Genomic DNA, 16,753 nt, shown 5'->3' with positions numbered 1-16,753 from the left:
TTATGTATACAATATTCTGTCTGTATGTATATCTACAGACCAGAAGAGGGCACCAGACCTTATTACAGATGGTTGCGAGCCACCATGTGGTTGCCGGGGATTGAACTCAGCACCTTTGGAAGAGCAGGCAATGCTCTTAACCACTGAGCCATCTCTCCAGCCCTGGGACTCCTTTCTTAATAATAAAAAAAAAAATGATTATGGACAGCAAGTCACCAAAGCACAGGAAAAAATGGGTAAACTTTACACCACTGGCTAAAGATATGCATATCACAGGGCAACCAATATGTAATTTGTAAACACAAAACCCTAGAACCAAGTTATTTAAAAAACCATTTGGTGTGGGAATACCAAAATAAATCCAAGAGATGCAGGTAAGCAGCATTGATGGAAGGAAGGCTCGGGGCCACTGGTTTGCTCCGCAGTTCTTCAGAAGGACCACAGAGCAGTGCGTGCCCTACCCAGGTACCCCAGCCACCGCGGAGAGAAGAGCGATGGAGGGCTTTCATGTGCTTGGGGGAAAATACTGCACCTGCAAGAGTGGTATTGACCCATGGACTTCTCAGTTAGTGACTGCCCTCACCATCCAACCAAGGCACAGATGCATTTACTCGGTGCAGCTCACAGTGCATAGGCGTTGGAGAAATCACTTCTGCAGAACAGGCTGGTCTAAAGGAAGCCACCCGGCATGAGCCAATCTGAACTTGACTGAGACTCTGGTGAGCACCCACCATCAGGCATGAGGCTCATTGAGATACTATGAGTGGTTAGTACTCTGCATTGTGGCCGCAGCAACCTCGGTTCGAATCCGAGACACAGCAATCATCATCCTTCCCATTTGGAATGTTGCTTTCTTGTCCCCTGCACCCCAAGCCTAGCTAATGTCTTGACACAGACTCCAGCCTCCCTAGTTCAAGTCCCGCGACATGGAGGATCTCATACACTATTAGTACAGTTTGCAGCTTGGAGTCTTCACTGTCAGACACGCTGTCTCAGGTGGACTCACAAAATCGCCTTCACTGTCAATCACCCTGGGCCCAGGGCATAGTAAGCACCATCTTTGACCAACATCCCTACACCTGATTTTGGTCATGTCAGCATGATGCAGGGTCTGAATGTTCCTATCTGGTATTTGTCTTAGTAATAACACATTAGTGGGAAATCTTGTTTTCTATGTCCTGCCCTCCCTTTATGTGTCCTCCCCCCATTCCTAGTGATGGCTCCTAGTAATGGAGTCTCAACTGGCCATCTCCTTCACCAGGCAAGGATTCCAGTGGTCGGACTGGGCTGCATTCAATTCAGTTGTTGGCCAAGGGTGCCCCATGAAATCTCCAAACCACCCAGGCTGTTGCTAAGACACAGGGTTGCTCTCCAGAAATTGCCAACAGGACTCATTGCTGAGGTAACACCACACATGGAACATGGGGAAGTCATCTGGGTCATACAGGAAGCCTGCATCCATACCTTCTAGTCTCTTGGGTGAGGGTGGGTACTCTGAACGCTATTCAAAGAGAAAAGCAGACATCAACCAACCCAGTCACAAAACCCTTGACCTACAAACTGTCCTGCCTACAAAATATGAAGGACAATGGTGGCACAGAACTGTGGGAATAGCAAACCAGTGTCTGAATTGACTTAAGGCCCACTCCACAAGAAAACCCACACCCAACACTTGCTTGTGTAGCCAAGAACCAAAGTAGATAGATAGATAGATAGATAGATAGATAGATAGATAGATAGATAGATAGATAGGCAGGCAGGCTCTGGATCGAGAGGAGATAGACAAGGCACATAGGAAAATGGTGATTTATGAGGGTAAAATGGGGACCCCTTATGTTAGGATGAGGTCTTTAATTTTAATTGGGCAGGTAGATTTGGTGAGCCAACTGGGGCTTTGGATGCCCTGAATATCCAGTTTTCTCTCTTCCAATAGCTCCCATGTAGCCCAGGCTGGCCTCCATCTCACCCTGCAGCTAAGGATAACCTGCAAGCTCTGCTCTCCCTTTCTTCCTTTTACATGGTGCAAAAATGGAGCTTGGGGTTTAATGTCTCCTAGGGAAGCCCTCCATCACCTGAGCTCCCATACTGGTCTGCCTGTCTTCTTTGAACCAGAGTTTATGCAGTCCAGGATGGTCTGGACCTCCTGGTCTTCCTATGCTGTTACCCCCAAAACTGGAATGACAGGCTTGTGTCTCACATATCTTCCTTCCTATCAATGAACCCCTCTCCAGCATCCCAGGGTCTGGTATTGGGTCACTACCATGAGAATGTGGCCACGAGGGAGGTGAATGACACTAACCACCTGGGTGCCATGCAAAGGAGCATTCCCACATTCACACAGTTATTAGGCAGCCTGGACAGGAGTGATTTGTTCAGACCAGTTTTGGCTGCAAATTCTTGCATGGAACACTAGTGGCATGGATGAAGCTGGGTCCTCGGCATTGCTCCGGGTCCTCCAGTGTCAGAAAACCATCGGCTACAGAAAAGAAGGACTTGTCCAAAACATCTGAGGACTGGAAAGACCCACAAATCTATATGTCACGATGTGTCTTTGAAGTGTGGAAGTGGAAAAGCATGGAAGCTGCAAGAACCAGACACAGCTGGAAGGATCCAGGAACACGAGGAACATTGTGGTTGGACCAATGTGAGGGAAAAGTGAGCCACAGGCCAGCTGGGGCTAGTTTGGTAACAGAGCATCCAGAGAGGACAGAAGAGGAGCCAAAGTGGGAAGGAGCTGGACAGCCACTTGTATCAGATAGGGACACTATGGGGATTGATGGAGGGCCTGGGAGGGGCAAGATCCCATGCAGTGGTGTCTGCAGGTGCCAACAGTGGCAGAGGTCATATCTGGAGAACATGCATTCCAGGCTGACCATGGACTGGTTTCTCTTTACAGGGATTGTCGGGATACGTAGAAAGGTGGCGATGGCTATAAAACACCTGTATGATGCAACAACTCTGAGTTTCTCCCCTTGCCTGCACTTCCCATGCTCTCCTAATGTATCTTACATCAAAGCTAGCAGCGCCACCTATGGAAGAGCATGGGAATTGGAACAGGTGGCTCCAGCAAAGGAATTTGGCTTTTGTTTGCTGGTTGACACAGCATAGCAGTGATCTACATCATGTTCTGCAACGGAATTGTGTGATTATGTGCCGGTTTTTCTATTTAAATATGATTGTGTTTGTGTGTGTGTGTCAGAGAGAGAGAGAGAGAGAGAGAGAGATTGTGTCTCCATCGCTAACGCCTCCTCTAGATGGTGCACACTGACCTCTGGTCGACACTACTCTTTCCTCAGTCTATTGATTCAAGGTTGGGGTCATCATACTCTTTCTATGACTGTTTGCTTTCTCTATCTGAAGGCTCCCCTGAACTCAGTGGATCCAGGTAGAACTGTCAAGAGCTAGTCACATCTTCACTACCAACCTCATAGCTTGAGTGAGCTCTAGTGACACTCTGAGTGAAATTTTCATCACTTCCTATGTGTCTTCTCTTTGTTTTAAACCCTCAGATCTCTAAAAGTCTGAGGATCTGCACCAGGTGCTTGTTCACTTCAGAGATCTCATCTGTTCTACTTAATCCTTTATCCTGACCTCATTTCTAAGCATCCTTTGTTTTTCACGTTACTTGAGTGTGGATCTTAAGGAGGAAAAAGCCATCCCTGGGCAGTGGTTGGGAAGTGAGCTTTCAATTTCTCACATAACATGTGAGAAGCAGAGGGCTAGATTTCTGGCTTTAGAAAGAAAATGTCCCTAAAGGCTTCTCCGGTGGCCCCAGAGAGGCTCTTGGTAATGGCACCTTAGTTTCAGGTCACTTTTGGGTGAAGTAGGTAGCAGGGGTTAAGAGCTGTATCATATGACATCAGCAGTCCCCCACCTGGACATTCTACTGTATCCTGGAGAGCCTGGAATTCTGTGATGTCACCTGTGTTGTGGCAACGCCAACTGCCCTTGAGGCATTCGTTCAGTGCCTGTGTGGTTCACCCACAGCCATGCTGACACGACTGAACAGGCTGCTTGGGAGACAGGATGGAGAGCGCAGGGAGGCCAGAGAGAGGCCCAGGGAAGATGGCCTTCAGTCTCTGAGTCAGACATCAAGAAATGAATGGTTCTGGGGAAAGTGCAGTGAGTCCTGGGCAGGGGACAGAGAGATTCCTGAAGGATGAAGGCTTCAGTTGACCCTTTCAGGAGTGGGACTCAGGAGATGGGAGTTTCTGGGAAGCGATATCCTCTTCTGCTTTTCTGAGTTACTAAAGAGCAGAGCCAGAGTTGAGGATTTGTGATGGTGTGTGTGGCAGAGAGCCAGGGATGGTCAAGGCTTCAACTGCAGTGCTGAGGGCCCTCTGCTTTCCCTTGGCCTCTGTGTGGGAAGCACAGAGGGACCACAGTGGTTCCAGTTCCAGCCCTGCCCTTCACCATCACTGCATTTCTTTTGCTTGTGTGTCACAAAAAAGAGGGAGAGTCACGTCCCCCAGACAAGCTCCCAAATAAATCACACACAGAGGCTTCTTCTTTCTTATGAATGCCTGCCCTTAGCTTGGCGTGTTTCTTCTCAGCTCTTCTTGACTTAAATTATCCCGACTACCTTTTGCCTCTGGGCTTTTATCTTTCTTTTCTATAAGTCCTATACTCACTCTTATTCCATGGCAGCTGAGTGAGTTGGTGGCTGACCCCTGGAGTCCTCCTCTCTTGTTCTTGGGCTCCTCTTTATTCTCCTCTCAGAGTTCACCTTCTGTTTATACTCTCTGCCTGCTAGTCCCACCTATTTCTGCTCATGTCTCGCTACTGGCTGTCCATCTCTTTATTAGGACCATTAGGTATTTTAGATAAAGCACAGTAACGTAGCTTCACATAGTTAAAAGAATGCAGTATAAAGGAAAGTTATACACCCGAAAATAATATTTCCCAACATTGATGTACATATCGAGCAATGGTGAGGGTCCCAACATAAGGATAGTTGTTCTGTTCTTTGTGGTCTGCAGTGGGCTCCACGCATTCCCTCTTCCTCAGGCCTCTTCTGGGGACTCAACATGGTCTCTCATGGCCCTGTACCATCTAACTGTACAAATTCACTGCTGTTTGTCTACCTACAGGGAGTACTGGAAAGGCACGGACCTCAGCCTCCCTCACTGAGCAGGAGCAGCAGATGAACAAGGCCTTCAGCTTCAGATGATGACCAATGAAAGGAATGAACTTCGTGCGATCCTGGCCAATAATACCAACAATGACGTGAACAACAGGTAGTCATTATGTCCACTTCTCTGGTGACTGTCTTGACCCTCCTGTGTCCACCCCAGCATTCCTCATGTCACTTGAGGCTGCACCTCCAAGGTGTCCTCCTTCCCAAACTACTTTTCCCGAGTGCATCTGAGAGGCAGAACTCAAGCCTGGGTAGGAGTGAGATGGGGACACAGGCTGTTCTGCTTCCTCCCAATGAAAAGCAGAGCCTGAGGCCTGAGTCACATTCTATGGATGGGGCAGCAGTGTGTGAGCTCACTACACGCATTTCAAAGAGGCCTTGACAGGTGATGGCTTGTGGGAGATGCTGGGAGTCTTTGTATTTGACTGGGGGATTTCTTGTTGGTTGCTCTGGGAGCAGGGCCTGGTCCCACTTGGTTTATCTCTGTGTGTGAATGGAAGGCCTTGATATCATCCTGGCATCTCTCTGCCCTTGTTCCTTGTACTCTGAGATAATGCCACCTACCTGCATGTCTCTGGCATTCTACTTGTGTATGGATTTATGTGTGTGAAGGGCTAATGGGCCCAAACATTGCCAATATGGCAGTGGCAGATTTTGCCCTTTTCACTTCCCTCTCACTTGATATAACATTAAATCGAGTTTCTAAAGTTTGTCCTCAAGGTTCATACCATTATTTGGCCACTGACTCATTCCTGAATCCAAACACCAAGATCCAGCAATCAAAATTCACTATTTGACTATTCTGGCTTAGCTATCCAATCAGGACTCACCAACTTATCCTAGCACAGACTTCCCATTATCTCCTTTAAAACCCACTGCTGAGAAAAAACACCGGTTGCTTGCTCTCAATTCTTGCCTGATTCAGAGGCAGTGTACTTATTCCATGATTGCTCTTCTGAGTCAATAAATCTCCTTTGTGCTGTGGTGTCTGGTGTGTTCTGTACTGTCTCTGAGGTGTTCCCCTACAGTGTGTGTGTGCGTTATCCAGATCCTGTGAGTCAGAGATTGGTAACAGGGCAGAGGATTTGTCTGTCTCAGAGTCACAGGTGATATAAGTGTTGAGGCCCTGGAGTCCCACTTTGACCATCCCTGCCTTCATTCTTTGGGCTCACCTTGGTGACTGAATGGAATTCCCTGGGGAGTTTATAAAGTCATTGTACTGTACGGTCTCCTCCATGGAAATCCTGATTATGAGTTCTGAGTATCCTTGTGACAACAGGAACACAGAATAAACATTTTTTTTCTGAAGACAGGAGACATGACATCAGAGTTTTCAGGTAGGCCCAGACCCATAGCACAGACTCCTGTGACATCTTATAAAGAGCTACTTTGTTCCTCCAGGCTGACTGAGGAAGCTCCTGTAGCCCTGTCTGTCTCCCTCTTGACGCTCTGCCATTCTGTCCCTGGGGCAGCTTAGCACGTCTAATACATCAACAGGTCCTAGTACCAAGGATTCAGGATGTGACATCCAGTGGACTAGGATAATCCAAGACACAGCCTTAATTCATGTGTTCATGGGGGTCTGATGACTGTGTTCATGGGGTTCCTTGTTCCTGGGCCCATGCTCTACCACAGGCTGAATTCTGAGCTTGAGGAGCTGAAAATGGATCATCAGAAGGAGAAGTCAGAGCTGGAGAGATTCCGCAAGGAAATTAGTGAGGCCTCTTCCAACTGCAAGGAGCTGACTGAGACCAACTCCTACAGGTGAGTGTCTGATTGGATGGGACCCTATACTTTGGAAGGACAGCTGCTGCACTTGTTTCTCTTTGAACCAAAGTGAGGGCTGTGCTTCTAGCTTGTTTACCTTGTACTTGTCCTCCCAGACTGATTTCTCCCAAGTGCAAGGAGTCTGAGAGCCCCTCCCAACATTGTCCTGTCGACTTCCAGAGCTTCTAGATAGAAAACATGGTTTGCACCATGAATGGTGTAACAGGGACTTACAGAGCCTGTTGCTATGGGACACAGATGTGGAATGTATTCCTCTTGGGTCCTCTGTCCTCCCTCAGAACATGCTTGCTCTATACCTGATGATGGTCTCCCAAAACCATGATCAGTGTAGGACTGGTGTGTGTTGGGGGTGCAGAATCCTGTTCTCAGAGGTACATCACCTGGGTGATACTGGCATGGCTAATGTGGGCTGCAGTCTGGGGCTCTCTGAGGACATGGGACCTTGCAGGGAAGGTGGTTTTAGTAGGTAGGAGTGGCAGATGGAGGTGGACTGGAACTCATCATTGTTTGTGATGGTTAAGCACCCTCCACAGCCGGCTTCTGAGGGAAAGGACACAGATGAAGGAAAAAGTGGCCATGTTGAGAGAGGACAACAGAAAGCTGCAGCAGGAGCAGATCTTCCTGCAAGAGTCCTGTGAGGAGACAAAGAGGCTGTGTGAGGAGGCCCTTGAGAAGATCGGTGACCTCTTGACAAAGCAGCAGCAGGTAAGCTGAGGCAGCAGGAGCAAGCGGCCCACTGATCTAACCACACACACACGTACAGCGTCATGTAATTGTCCACTCAGTTACCCAGCTGACCACCTCCATTCCATCTAAGAGTTCATTTCTGGGATCCTTCACAAGTCTTTCTAGGGAGTAACCTCTGGGAAGACACAACCTGACTGGCAAACAAACCATCCTGCTTTGGTAGAAGCTGCAGTTCATTGAGGGAGATTGGTAAATCACATATCACACACCTATATGTCAGTACGGTAGGAAGGGTTCTATGCTGGGAGCCACATAGGGAGAATCTCAGAGCTTTGAGTGAGTGAGTGAGTGAGTGAGTGAGTGAGTGAGTGAGTGAGTGAATGAGTGAGGACAAGGGCCTGGGGATCATTTGTTTGCTAGAACAGAATATTTTTGTTCTGCTTAAGCCAGCAAGCCAGAGCTCTTTGGATCTCCTGTCTCCTCACAGATAGAGATTCCTCTCTTTTTCTGTCTCATCTAATTGCTAACTGCTTTGTTTTTATAAGGAAGACAAAGGACTATTTTGGAATTAATGTGTTTTGTAATAGAAAATTCAAACCCCATAGCTATTTTGAAAATAAAAAGTAGATCTTTCCTTTCACCTAACTGAGGTAACCTCCCAGGAAATGTCTGGTTTGTCTCATTGGCCTCACAACACAGAACCTGCAGTCTGTCTTTTTGCTGACATTGTGATGCTCACTCTATTGTGCGCATGGTTATGTCTTAGTACAGATCCCCTCAAAGTTGTACAGAGTGCTGCATTTCAGAACAACACTGTGGTGACCTCACTAGACTCCTACTGACTGATCTGGGGCTATTTTCATATTATATGTCCTGTGTTATGGTCCAAAGTTGTTGGGTCATGACCATGGGTCACTCTCATTCTCTGGTGCTATCAAACTCTTCTCTGGAAGAGCCTGGGTAAGGTTCCTTAGGAAACTAGAATGAGTCAGCTTAAAGCTATTGGAAGGCTTCATGTGCAGTGTCTTCCTTGGTCTTTTGTGGTCAAGCTCGGGTGTGCAGAGGTTTTCACACCTGTATGATCAGTGAGTCTTGAGATGAAGGACTTCCCTGGAAGGGAAAAGAAGTTCAGACTAGGGCAGAAACCTGACTGAGTCTAAGAGCCCTGAGGACCGCTGCCTCCCCCTGCAGCAGGAAAGGTGCTGCAACACTCTAGTCTTCTCCTTTGCTTTTCTGGGTTCAGGAGGTGTGTGTGTGTGTGTGTGTGTGTGTGTTGTGTTTTTCATGTATCTTTGTGAGTTTCAGAATATGTGTTTGAGACAATATATGTATGTTCACTCATGGAATGATGGACATCTTTGAGGAAGATGGAGACCAGTGTTAATAGAAAGTACTGTTCCTGCTCTGGTTAGCATCAGTTTTCATCAGTCACTGAGCACATGGAGCTCCCATCTTTTGGCATGTCCACACAGCTAACTAGAACAAAGGACCACAAAACTGATACAAGCTAAAAGTTTGTCAGGTGTTTGTAGAGACATAAATATTCATCTGCAAAGAAAACCTTTGTAGAAAACCAAGGTAACGCAGGTAACGAAGGTGAGAAAGAGGCTGCTGAGGCGAATCAAGGTGCCTAAGAGCAGGAAACCCCGGTTAAGGATATGTGACCTTCTGTGTTCTGGGTGAAAGGTGACTGCCCACTAACGACTTCTGCATCCTGTTTTGTTCTCCTCATCAGTGCCTGCTGCCATTTTCCTTTCACCTTTGTCCAATCTTGAGTTGATTCACTTTGTTTCTGGATCTTGGTGTGGATTTTAGTCTTTAAGAGATGCTGAACTGCTGAGGTGTATCCCAGCAGAAGTCCCATAGCCATGCTGAGCTGTGAGAACAGGCTGTCTTAGTGCAGCCCACTCAGGCTCATCATCGTCTAAAGCACTCACTGCATGTTGTGTCTGCAGCGCTCACAAGCTGCTTGCATTCCGAGCTTCTTTACACTGAGTTAAAGTTGGCCTGATGGAGGTTGGGAGAAATGAGGATCCTCAGATATTGCTAGGAAGGAAAATTGTGTAGCACTGTGAGAATCTATGTATAATTTTTCAGAAACTTGAATTGCAGTCTCCAAATGATCCAGTAATCTCAAAATGAGAATTAAGGGTCACAGAGAATCTAGGGGACACCTGGGTTATAGAAGCATTCCTCAGAGCAACCCAAACCAGAAAATATTCAAATGCCCAACATTGATGAGTAAACATTCAATGAAGTCAAGCCCTTCCATAGAATATTGTTAAGTATGAAGTAATAGATGTACTATTTGACCAGGAGTCAGTCAGCCTTCTGTTACTTAGAGAAATCCCTGACACAATCATCATACTGGACGGAAAGTTTTTTTTTGACTCCTGCTTGTAGAGATTTTCTGGCTTTCTGAGCTCCTTGCTTGAACTCCTTGGGCCGAAAATGAGGTAACCTGTGGTTTAGTGACTTCTTGTTGGAGGAAGCTGCCACAGGGAATCACTGAGTGAGAGGAAGGGGCTGCTCCACCATTAGGCAATGGTCCTGGACCACGGAACTAAGACTTCAATGTACACACTCAAAAACTTGTATGCAAGCTTAGATAACTGGTCAGGGAACCCTGGCATCCACCATTTGTGGCCTGGGTGTACAAGGCAAGCACTACATTGACTGCTCTGCCCACTATGTTCTTCTCCCAGGGACCAGGCGTGCATGTGGTGCATAGAAACACAGGCAGGCAGAACACCCACACTTATAAAGCATAAATAGAATGATAATTATCAAAACAGAGCAAAGTTACAGAATCCTCACCACATCCCTTTGCCTGGTTTAGAATACGGGGGGGGGGGGGGGGGAGAAGGTGTGGGCTAATGAAAGTTAACTCTCTTCACTAGAAGATCCCAGGTGATCTCTTCTTCCATATTGTTAGCTAGGAACTACACATGAGGATGCAACGCAGTGCAGTGTGCTTGTATGTGAGCATCCATGTACTTGTGATGATCAGGACTGTGTAAGTGTGTTTGTTTGAGTTTGTGTACATGCAAGCACACATGTGTACATGTGCGCAGACAACCCTGCCCTAAGAACACAATCCTCTAATGAATAGGAACATCAAAGACTGGAGGAACACCTTCAATTCCTACTGAAGCAGAAGGAACTGGTTACCCAGCAAAGGGACTTGGCAGTAAAGCTGCAGCATCACTTCACTGAGTCCCAGACGAGGTACGAGCACGGACTGACAGAAGCAGTTGTGGTCTAGTGGATTCTCTGTTTCGGGGTCTCTGACCTGTTTGGGTTTTAGTCTATTTGGCAAGGTCCCTCCCACATTCAGGGAAAAAATATCTCAGAGTATCAAGTTGGCTAATCACCGGGAACTTTTGTCAAGAAAACAATATGTTTGGTTTTGGTGTTCTGGGGTTTCTGTCCCCTTCTTCTCCTGTGAGAAGTTGGAGGTCAACTGTGAAGGACAGTGTGTCCTCTGCCACTTTATTTTCCTTCAGGAACATCACATTTAGAAGTTTCTAGTCTGTGGCTGATTTGAATGCAGCGCAACCCTGCTGGATGCAGGCTCTCTGCAGGGTTCATCAGTTTCCTCTGAGAAGATTTACTCTGCCATAAACAGATTAGGAGTTGACAAATTAACCCCATGCAGGTTCTGGGCTGTAGGGATAATCAGAGCCTTCTCTGCAGTGTTGTGTGGGCTCCACTAGAGGGCAGACATAGAGTTTGACAGGTTGCTCACATTCACCTGGTGTCTAATTAAAGCCAGGAATATCTGACTCAGACATTGATATTCCTCCAAAATAAAGTTTTTGGACTGTTGGAAAAATATGTTGTTAACAGTGTATTTTGCAGTTCAACTAATAGCAGTTTTTAAACGTTGAGGAAAAAATCCAGCCCAGGTTTGCTCTGATACTTTTCCCTTGGGGAAGCAGTCAATGAGCTCAGCTAAAAGGTGATGATGGATTGTCTGGCTGGTGGGGACTCAAAAGCTGACATGGCAGGGCCCCACCTGGCCTGTGTCCCAGCTGCCTTCCTCCTCTAGGTTTGAACATCTCCAGCATGAACTGGAACAGACCACAGCCCAGGAGGAGAGCCTCCTGCCGATGGAGCTGCTGCAGCTGGAGCGCTATGTGCCAGGCAAGTGAGCCACCATTGAGCCCCATTCCCACCATCCAGGGGTTCACGGTGTGGGTTTTCTTCCTTGACTTTTCCTTACTAGGTGTGAATAGCCCTGATTTTATTCTTACCAGTGCCCCAGAGAGACTGTTTCTATGTCTGATTTCTATTTCTTCTCTGACAGCATCTCGTAAGAGAACTGAGAAGCCCGGAGGAAACCAGAGACACCTTGAAGGCATGACATTCTACATTCCAGGATCCAGCCCTCCTCTGAAAAACCATGTCCCTTTCTGCTGTGAGCACAACATTGAGGCAAATATCAATCAATCATTAGAGTATCCAGCCACAATCTGATGCACCTCTGTTGGCTCACGATTTCCAGAGAAAAGACTGCATCAGAAATAAGCTTGACATTCAGAGGACACCCCACAAATTAGTCAGAAGCAGAACACCCATCACCAAGTGGGCAAAACAACATGGAGGGAGATACTTGGGTGAGCAAGAGTCATTCTGTCAGCTACTGTCAATGGCTTTGGCAAGCTGACTCCATATGTGATGTGGAATCTGACAAGGAAGACTCTGTCACACTGCTATCCAGACAGACCACACCCTAAAGCCCAAGATTCTCTCTCTAGTGCAGAGCTGACGCTTACCCCATATCACACACAAGTGTTGGTGATGATAATTCCCTACAGAGACGAATCCACTTCCTCCTGTCTCATGCTATTGATTTGCTTTTTCTTAAAGAATATTTCAAGGGAAAGTGGGAAATTTGCTTAATTTTATTTGGTTGGTTGTTTTTGTTATGCTTTAGATTGTTTGGTTTGGTTTCATTTATATCCTGGGATATCTGTGCATTAGTGTTTTGGTTTTCTTCATTTTAGTGAAAGTTTTTGTTTTCTTTTATTATTTCCATTGTTTTAATAGTTTGCTAAGGCTATACACTGTTTATAATGACTGTTTACACCCCCATTGAATAAAATGAATGTTTTATGAATTAAAAGCTATTTCCAACATTTCACTCTTAAGAGTCTTCTTTAGTCAGGTGAGCTGTCACACTTCTGTAAACCCACACCTCACAGGCATGGATCTGTATCAGCAAGTTCCAGGTAACTTGGGCTGCACAGTGATTTCCCAGCCATGGTCTACACAGGCAGATTGGCACCTTGGATATGGATATGGATGGCATGGCCTACTCTGTATATAACCACTAGTCTACAGAGAAACTAGACATATTGCATCCTCGGGGTCATATATTTAGCTTCAGTAGAATGTGGTCCACACACTGTACAACATGTTCATGACATCATCATGCAGAGCAAACTAAAGGGAAACACAACTAACTGTAGCCAGAAGCTTTTTTGTGTTCTGCCCTGTCCCATGACTGTTTAGTAATTACTCTGAGGCTTAATATTAATTATAATTATTCGGCAAATGAATCAGATTATTACTAGCTAGTTCTTACTTTAACCCATTTCTATTAATTTGTGTATTGCCACATGGCTATGATTTATCACTAATTCTCTGACATCCTACTTCTCTGGTGGCTACATGACATCTCCTGGACTCTGCCTTCCTTCTCTCTGTTTCTCTATTAGGATTTGCATAGATATATTCTGCCTGACTCTTGGCAAAATCAGCCTCCTTATTAACCAATAGTAGTAAAACATATTCACGACATACAAAGGAGCGTCTGACTTCACACAACTACATTGTTCCTGGCCTCTCAGGAAATGAAAACATTCAACAAAGGAATGTACAAAAGAAATCAGGAAATGCAATGCAATCTGCCTCTGTTCTTCTTGAAATATGAGTGATATGCAAAAGTTATAACCGCACAGCAGAAATAATGTCTGTCTCTGGGATGACTGTCCCAAGACATGTTGGGTCATTTTGTTTTGCTTGTGGGTGTTTTGCCACCACATACATACAATTCCCACAGTGTCCAGATGAGGGCAGTGGTTTCCACCTGGAAAGCACATTAAAGAGGTTTGTTTGCTGTCATTGTGTCTTCTTAGACAGCCAAAAGTGCTCTTAATGCATAAGCCATCTCTCCAGTGCCTGCCCTTGACTTTGTCCTTTCAGTCCTATGTGCTCTGTCAGTAGATTGGATCACCCCCAACCAAAGACAGAAGTTTCTTGAGACCTGTAGGGACAGGCACATGAAGCAGGCATGCTAATTGCCACACATCCATGCAGGGCTCACACAGGTTCCGGACCCAGCCCCAGCATCACTGACTGTCTGATTGGAATGGATTTCTTCACCTCTCATCTAGATTGACAATGCAGCTTAGGACTGTCTAATCAAAGGCAGAATTTGAGAAGACCCTATTGTGGGTAGAGAGGTGGGGTAAGAAACCCCTCTTGATAGTCTAAGTTTTATTATGAGGAGCCTTATGACTAACTGGAGTAAAAGGGCCACATACCTCCTGTGGAGAGTGTTTCTGTGCAAGACTATAAACAAGGAGAGATATGGTAGATAGACAGGTAGATAGATAGATAGATAGATAGATAGATAGATAGATAGATAGATAGATAGATAGTTGGTAGCCCAATATTTGAAACCCAGAAACCAGTAGTGTATGGTTTTACCCTTGGTCTCTGTCTCTGGGATGACTACTACTGGGCTATCTACTATCTACCTATCTACTCTGGTTCTTGGTTACCCAGGCATTTGTTGGATATGAGTTCCTTCTGGTGGAGTGTGCCTTAAGTCAATTCAGACACTGGTTTGCTATTCCCACAAGTTCTGTGCCACCATTGTCCTTCATATTTTGTAGGCAGGACATTTTGTAGTTGAAGGGTTTTGTGACTGGGTTGGTTGGCGTCTGCTTTTCTCTTTCGATAACCCGTAGAGTACCCTCCCTTACCCAAGAGACTAGAAGGTAGGGATGCAGGCTTCCTGTATGACCCAGATGATCCCCATGTCATGTGTGGATGTTACCTCAGCAATGGACCCGCTGGCAGTTTCTGGAGAGCAGCCCTGTGTCTTAGCAGCAGCCTGGGTGGTTTGGAGATTTCCATGGGGCACCCTTGACCCACATCTGAATTGAATGCAGCCCAGTCCTACCACTGGAATCCTTGCCTGGTGAAGGAGATGGTCAGTTGAGACTCCATTACTAGGAGCCATCACTAGGAATGGGGGGAGGACACATAAAGGGGAGGACAGGACATAGAAAACAAGATTTCCCACTAATGTGTTATTACTAAGACAAATACCAGATAGGAACATTCAGACCCTGCATCTCGCTGACATGACCAAAACTAGAGGTAGGGTGTTGCTCAAAGATGATGCCCTGGGTCTTCGGGTGATTGACAGTGAAGGTGATTTTGTGAGTCCACCTGAGACAGCGTGAATTGGCAAACTGTAATAATAGTGTTTTTGAGTTCCTCTTGAACTAAGGAGACTGGGTTGGGTGCTTGGGGGCAAGAAAGCAGCACACCAGACAGGACAACAAACTGCCGTGACTCGGATTCGAACCGAGGTTGCTGCGGCCACAACGCAGAGTACTAACCACTATACGATCACGGCCAGCCACACGTCTGACTGTAGTAGGACCTCGCTTGAGCCTCAGTCAAGCTCAGCACGGCGCGGACAGGTTTCCGAGGCTTCCTTCAACCGGTCTGTCCAGCAGAAGTGATTTTTTCCAATGCCACTGAGGTTGGGAGCGGCACAGAGTGCAGGCGTCGGTGCCTCGGTTGGGTGGTGAGGGCAGTCGCTAACTGTGAAGTCGGTGGGTCGATGCCACTCTTGCAGGTGCAGTATTTCTCTCCAGCGCCTGATAGCCCCCCATCTCCCTCCTCTCCACGGTGTCTGGGGCACCTGGGGAGGGCACGCACTGCTCTGGGGTCCTTCCGAAGAGCTGGGGAGCAAACCACCCAGCGGTCCAGAGCCTCCGTAGACGCCTCTTATCTGCAGAGGCCAAAACCTTTCCTGCCAATCCCTAGACTCCTTACCAAACACGACCCGGCCTGCCCATTTCTTTTCTTTTCTTTTCTTTTTTTTTTTTTTTTTTTTTTAGTTTTTGTTGTGTGTGTGTGTGTGTGTTTCCAAATCGGTTCTAGGATTTTGTGATTACGAATTACGTTACGGTCGCCCTTGTCATAAGCGTATCTTTAGCCAGTGTTGTAAAGTAGTTTGCCTGTTTTATTAAAATCTGGTCTGGTTTCCTGTGCTTTGGTGACTTGTCCGTAATTTTCCTTTATTAAGAAAGGATTCCCACTCTACCCATCTCCATAAACCAAAGACAACAGGAGAGGGTTGTACACAGGTGTCCTCCTTTCCGTCAAAATAAAAGCCGACTCTTTTGTTTTCACTACCAGAGGCCCGGCTTAGACAAGTGATGTAGGGCTTCTCGTGGGCTTCCCGAATTTTTGAGAAGGATGTAAGAGGGTGCAGGTTGTTGGCTAAAAGCCATCGTCCCTGGGTGGGCTTGAACCACCAACCTTTCACCAACCTTTCGGTTAACAGCCGAACGCGCTAACCGATTGCGCCACAGAGACGGTGCTCAGCACAGTGACGGATCGCCTTGGTGAGTCAGCCGTTACCGCGGCGCCTTACAGGTGGGATACTCACCGTGCCGCGGCCGAGCATCCGAAACAGGAGGCCTGAAGCAAACTGGTCGGGCGCCCCGCGTGTCCCACGGTCGCTTCCCGGGCTCGCGCGAACGTTATGAACCCGGAGACTCCGGGACGCTGGGACTCCGGGACGCTGGGACTCCGCCGTCAACCGGGGGTCGTGACCTCCGTGGACTCCATGCTGGCGGACTGGCGGTCTGGGCGACCATCAGGACTCCGCGAAGGAGCCCAAGTGCCCTTTAGGGTCCGGTCCTTTGCAGACCCCGAACATGGACGCGCGAAGACTGGTCACCCCAGGTGTGTGCTGGAACCTCAGCGGGACACGTGTGGGAAAGGCGGCGAGGGCGGTGCCAGTGCTCAGGGTGTCCGGACCGGAGTGAGACGGACGAACTTGACCCGGAGTGGAGAGGGACCGGCGGTGGCGAGGGTGCCTGGGGG

The 16,753-nt window shown here is 47.2% G+C and overlaps 1 protein-coding gene and 2 non-coding genes across 3 annotated transcripts; 1 reads left to right on the top strand and 2 right to left on the bottom strand.

The window, feature by feature from the left end:
• Positions 1-7,453: 7,453 nt before the first annotated feature.
• On the top strand, positions 7,454-11,781 carry LOC126495636 (disks large homolog 5-like). Its single transcript, XM_050133235.1, has 3 exons — positions 7,454-7,630; positions 10,725-10,840; positions 11,664-11,781. Exons 1-3 carry the CDS (start codon positions 7,484-7,486, stop codon positions 11,764-11,766), a joined length of 366 nt encoding a protein of 121 aa, XP_049989192.1. The 5' UTR covers positions 7,454-7,483; the 3' UTR covers positions 11,767-11,781.
• A 3,416-nt stretch (positions 11,782-15,197) lies between these two features.
• Trnah-gug (transfer RNA histidin (anticodon GUG)) lies at positions 15,198-15,269 on the bottom strand. Its single transcript has one exon. It is a non-coding gene; the product is annotated as a tRNA-His (tRNA).
• Positions 15,270-16,155: 886 nt separating this feature from the next.
• On the bottom strand, positions 16,156-16,240 carry Trnan-guu (transfer RNA asparagine (anticodon GUU)). Its single transcript has one exon. It is a non-coding gene; the product is annotated as a tRNA-Asn (tRNA).
• Positions 16,241-16,753: the final 513 nt, after the last annotated feature.

The sequence above is a fragment of the Alexandromys fortis genome, unplaced genomic scaffold (assembly GCF_014885135.2).
Source record: "Alexandromys fortis isolate MF-2015 unplaced genomic scaffold, M_Fortis_MF-2015_v1.1 scaffold_540, whole genome shotgun sequence".
Lineage (NCBI taxonomy): Eukaryota > Metazoa > Chordata > Mammalia > Rodentia > Cricetidae > Alexandromys > Alexandromys fortis.
The sequence above is the reverse complement of the archived record's forward strand: the minus strand, read 5'-3'. Positions and strand labels throughout refer to the sequence as shown.

What these genes read in the sequence shown, in the direction of transcription:
- LOC126495636 (XM_050133235.1), top strand. Translation starts at nt 7,484, where the DNA reads ATGAAGGAAAAAGTGGCCATGTTGAGAGAGGACAACAGAAAGCTGCAG. An exon ending in TCTTGACAAAGCAGCAGCAG is followed by an intron (nt 7,631 to 10,724) that starts GTAAGCTGAGGC and finishes TCTAATGAATAG; the next exon opens with GAACATCAAAGACTGGAGGA. An exon ending in TTCACTGAGTCCCAGACGAG is followed by an intron (nt 10,841 to 11,663) that starts GTACGAGCACGG and finishes TTCCTCCTCTAG; the next exon opens with GTTTGAACATCTCCAGCATG.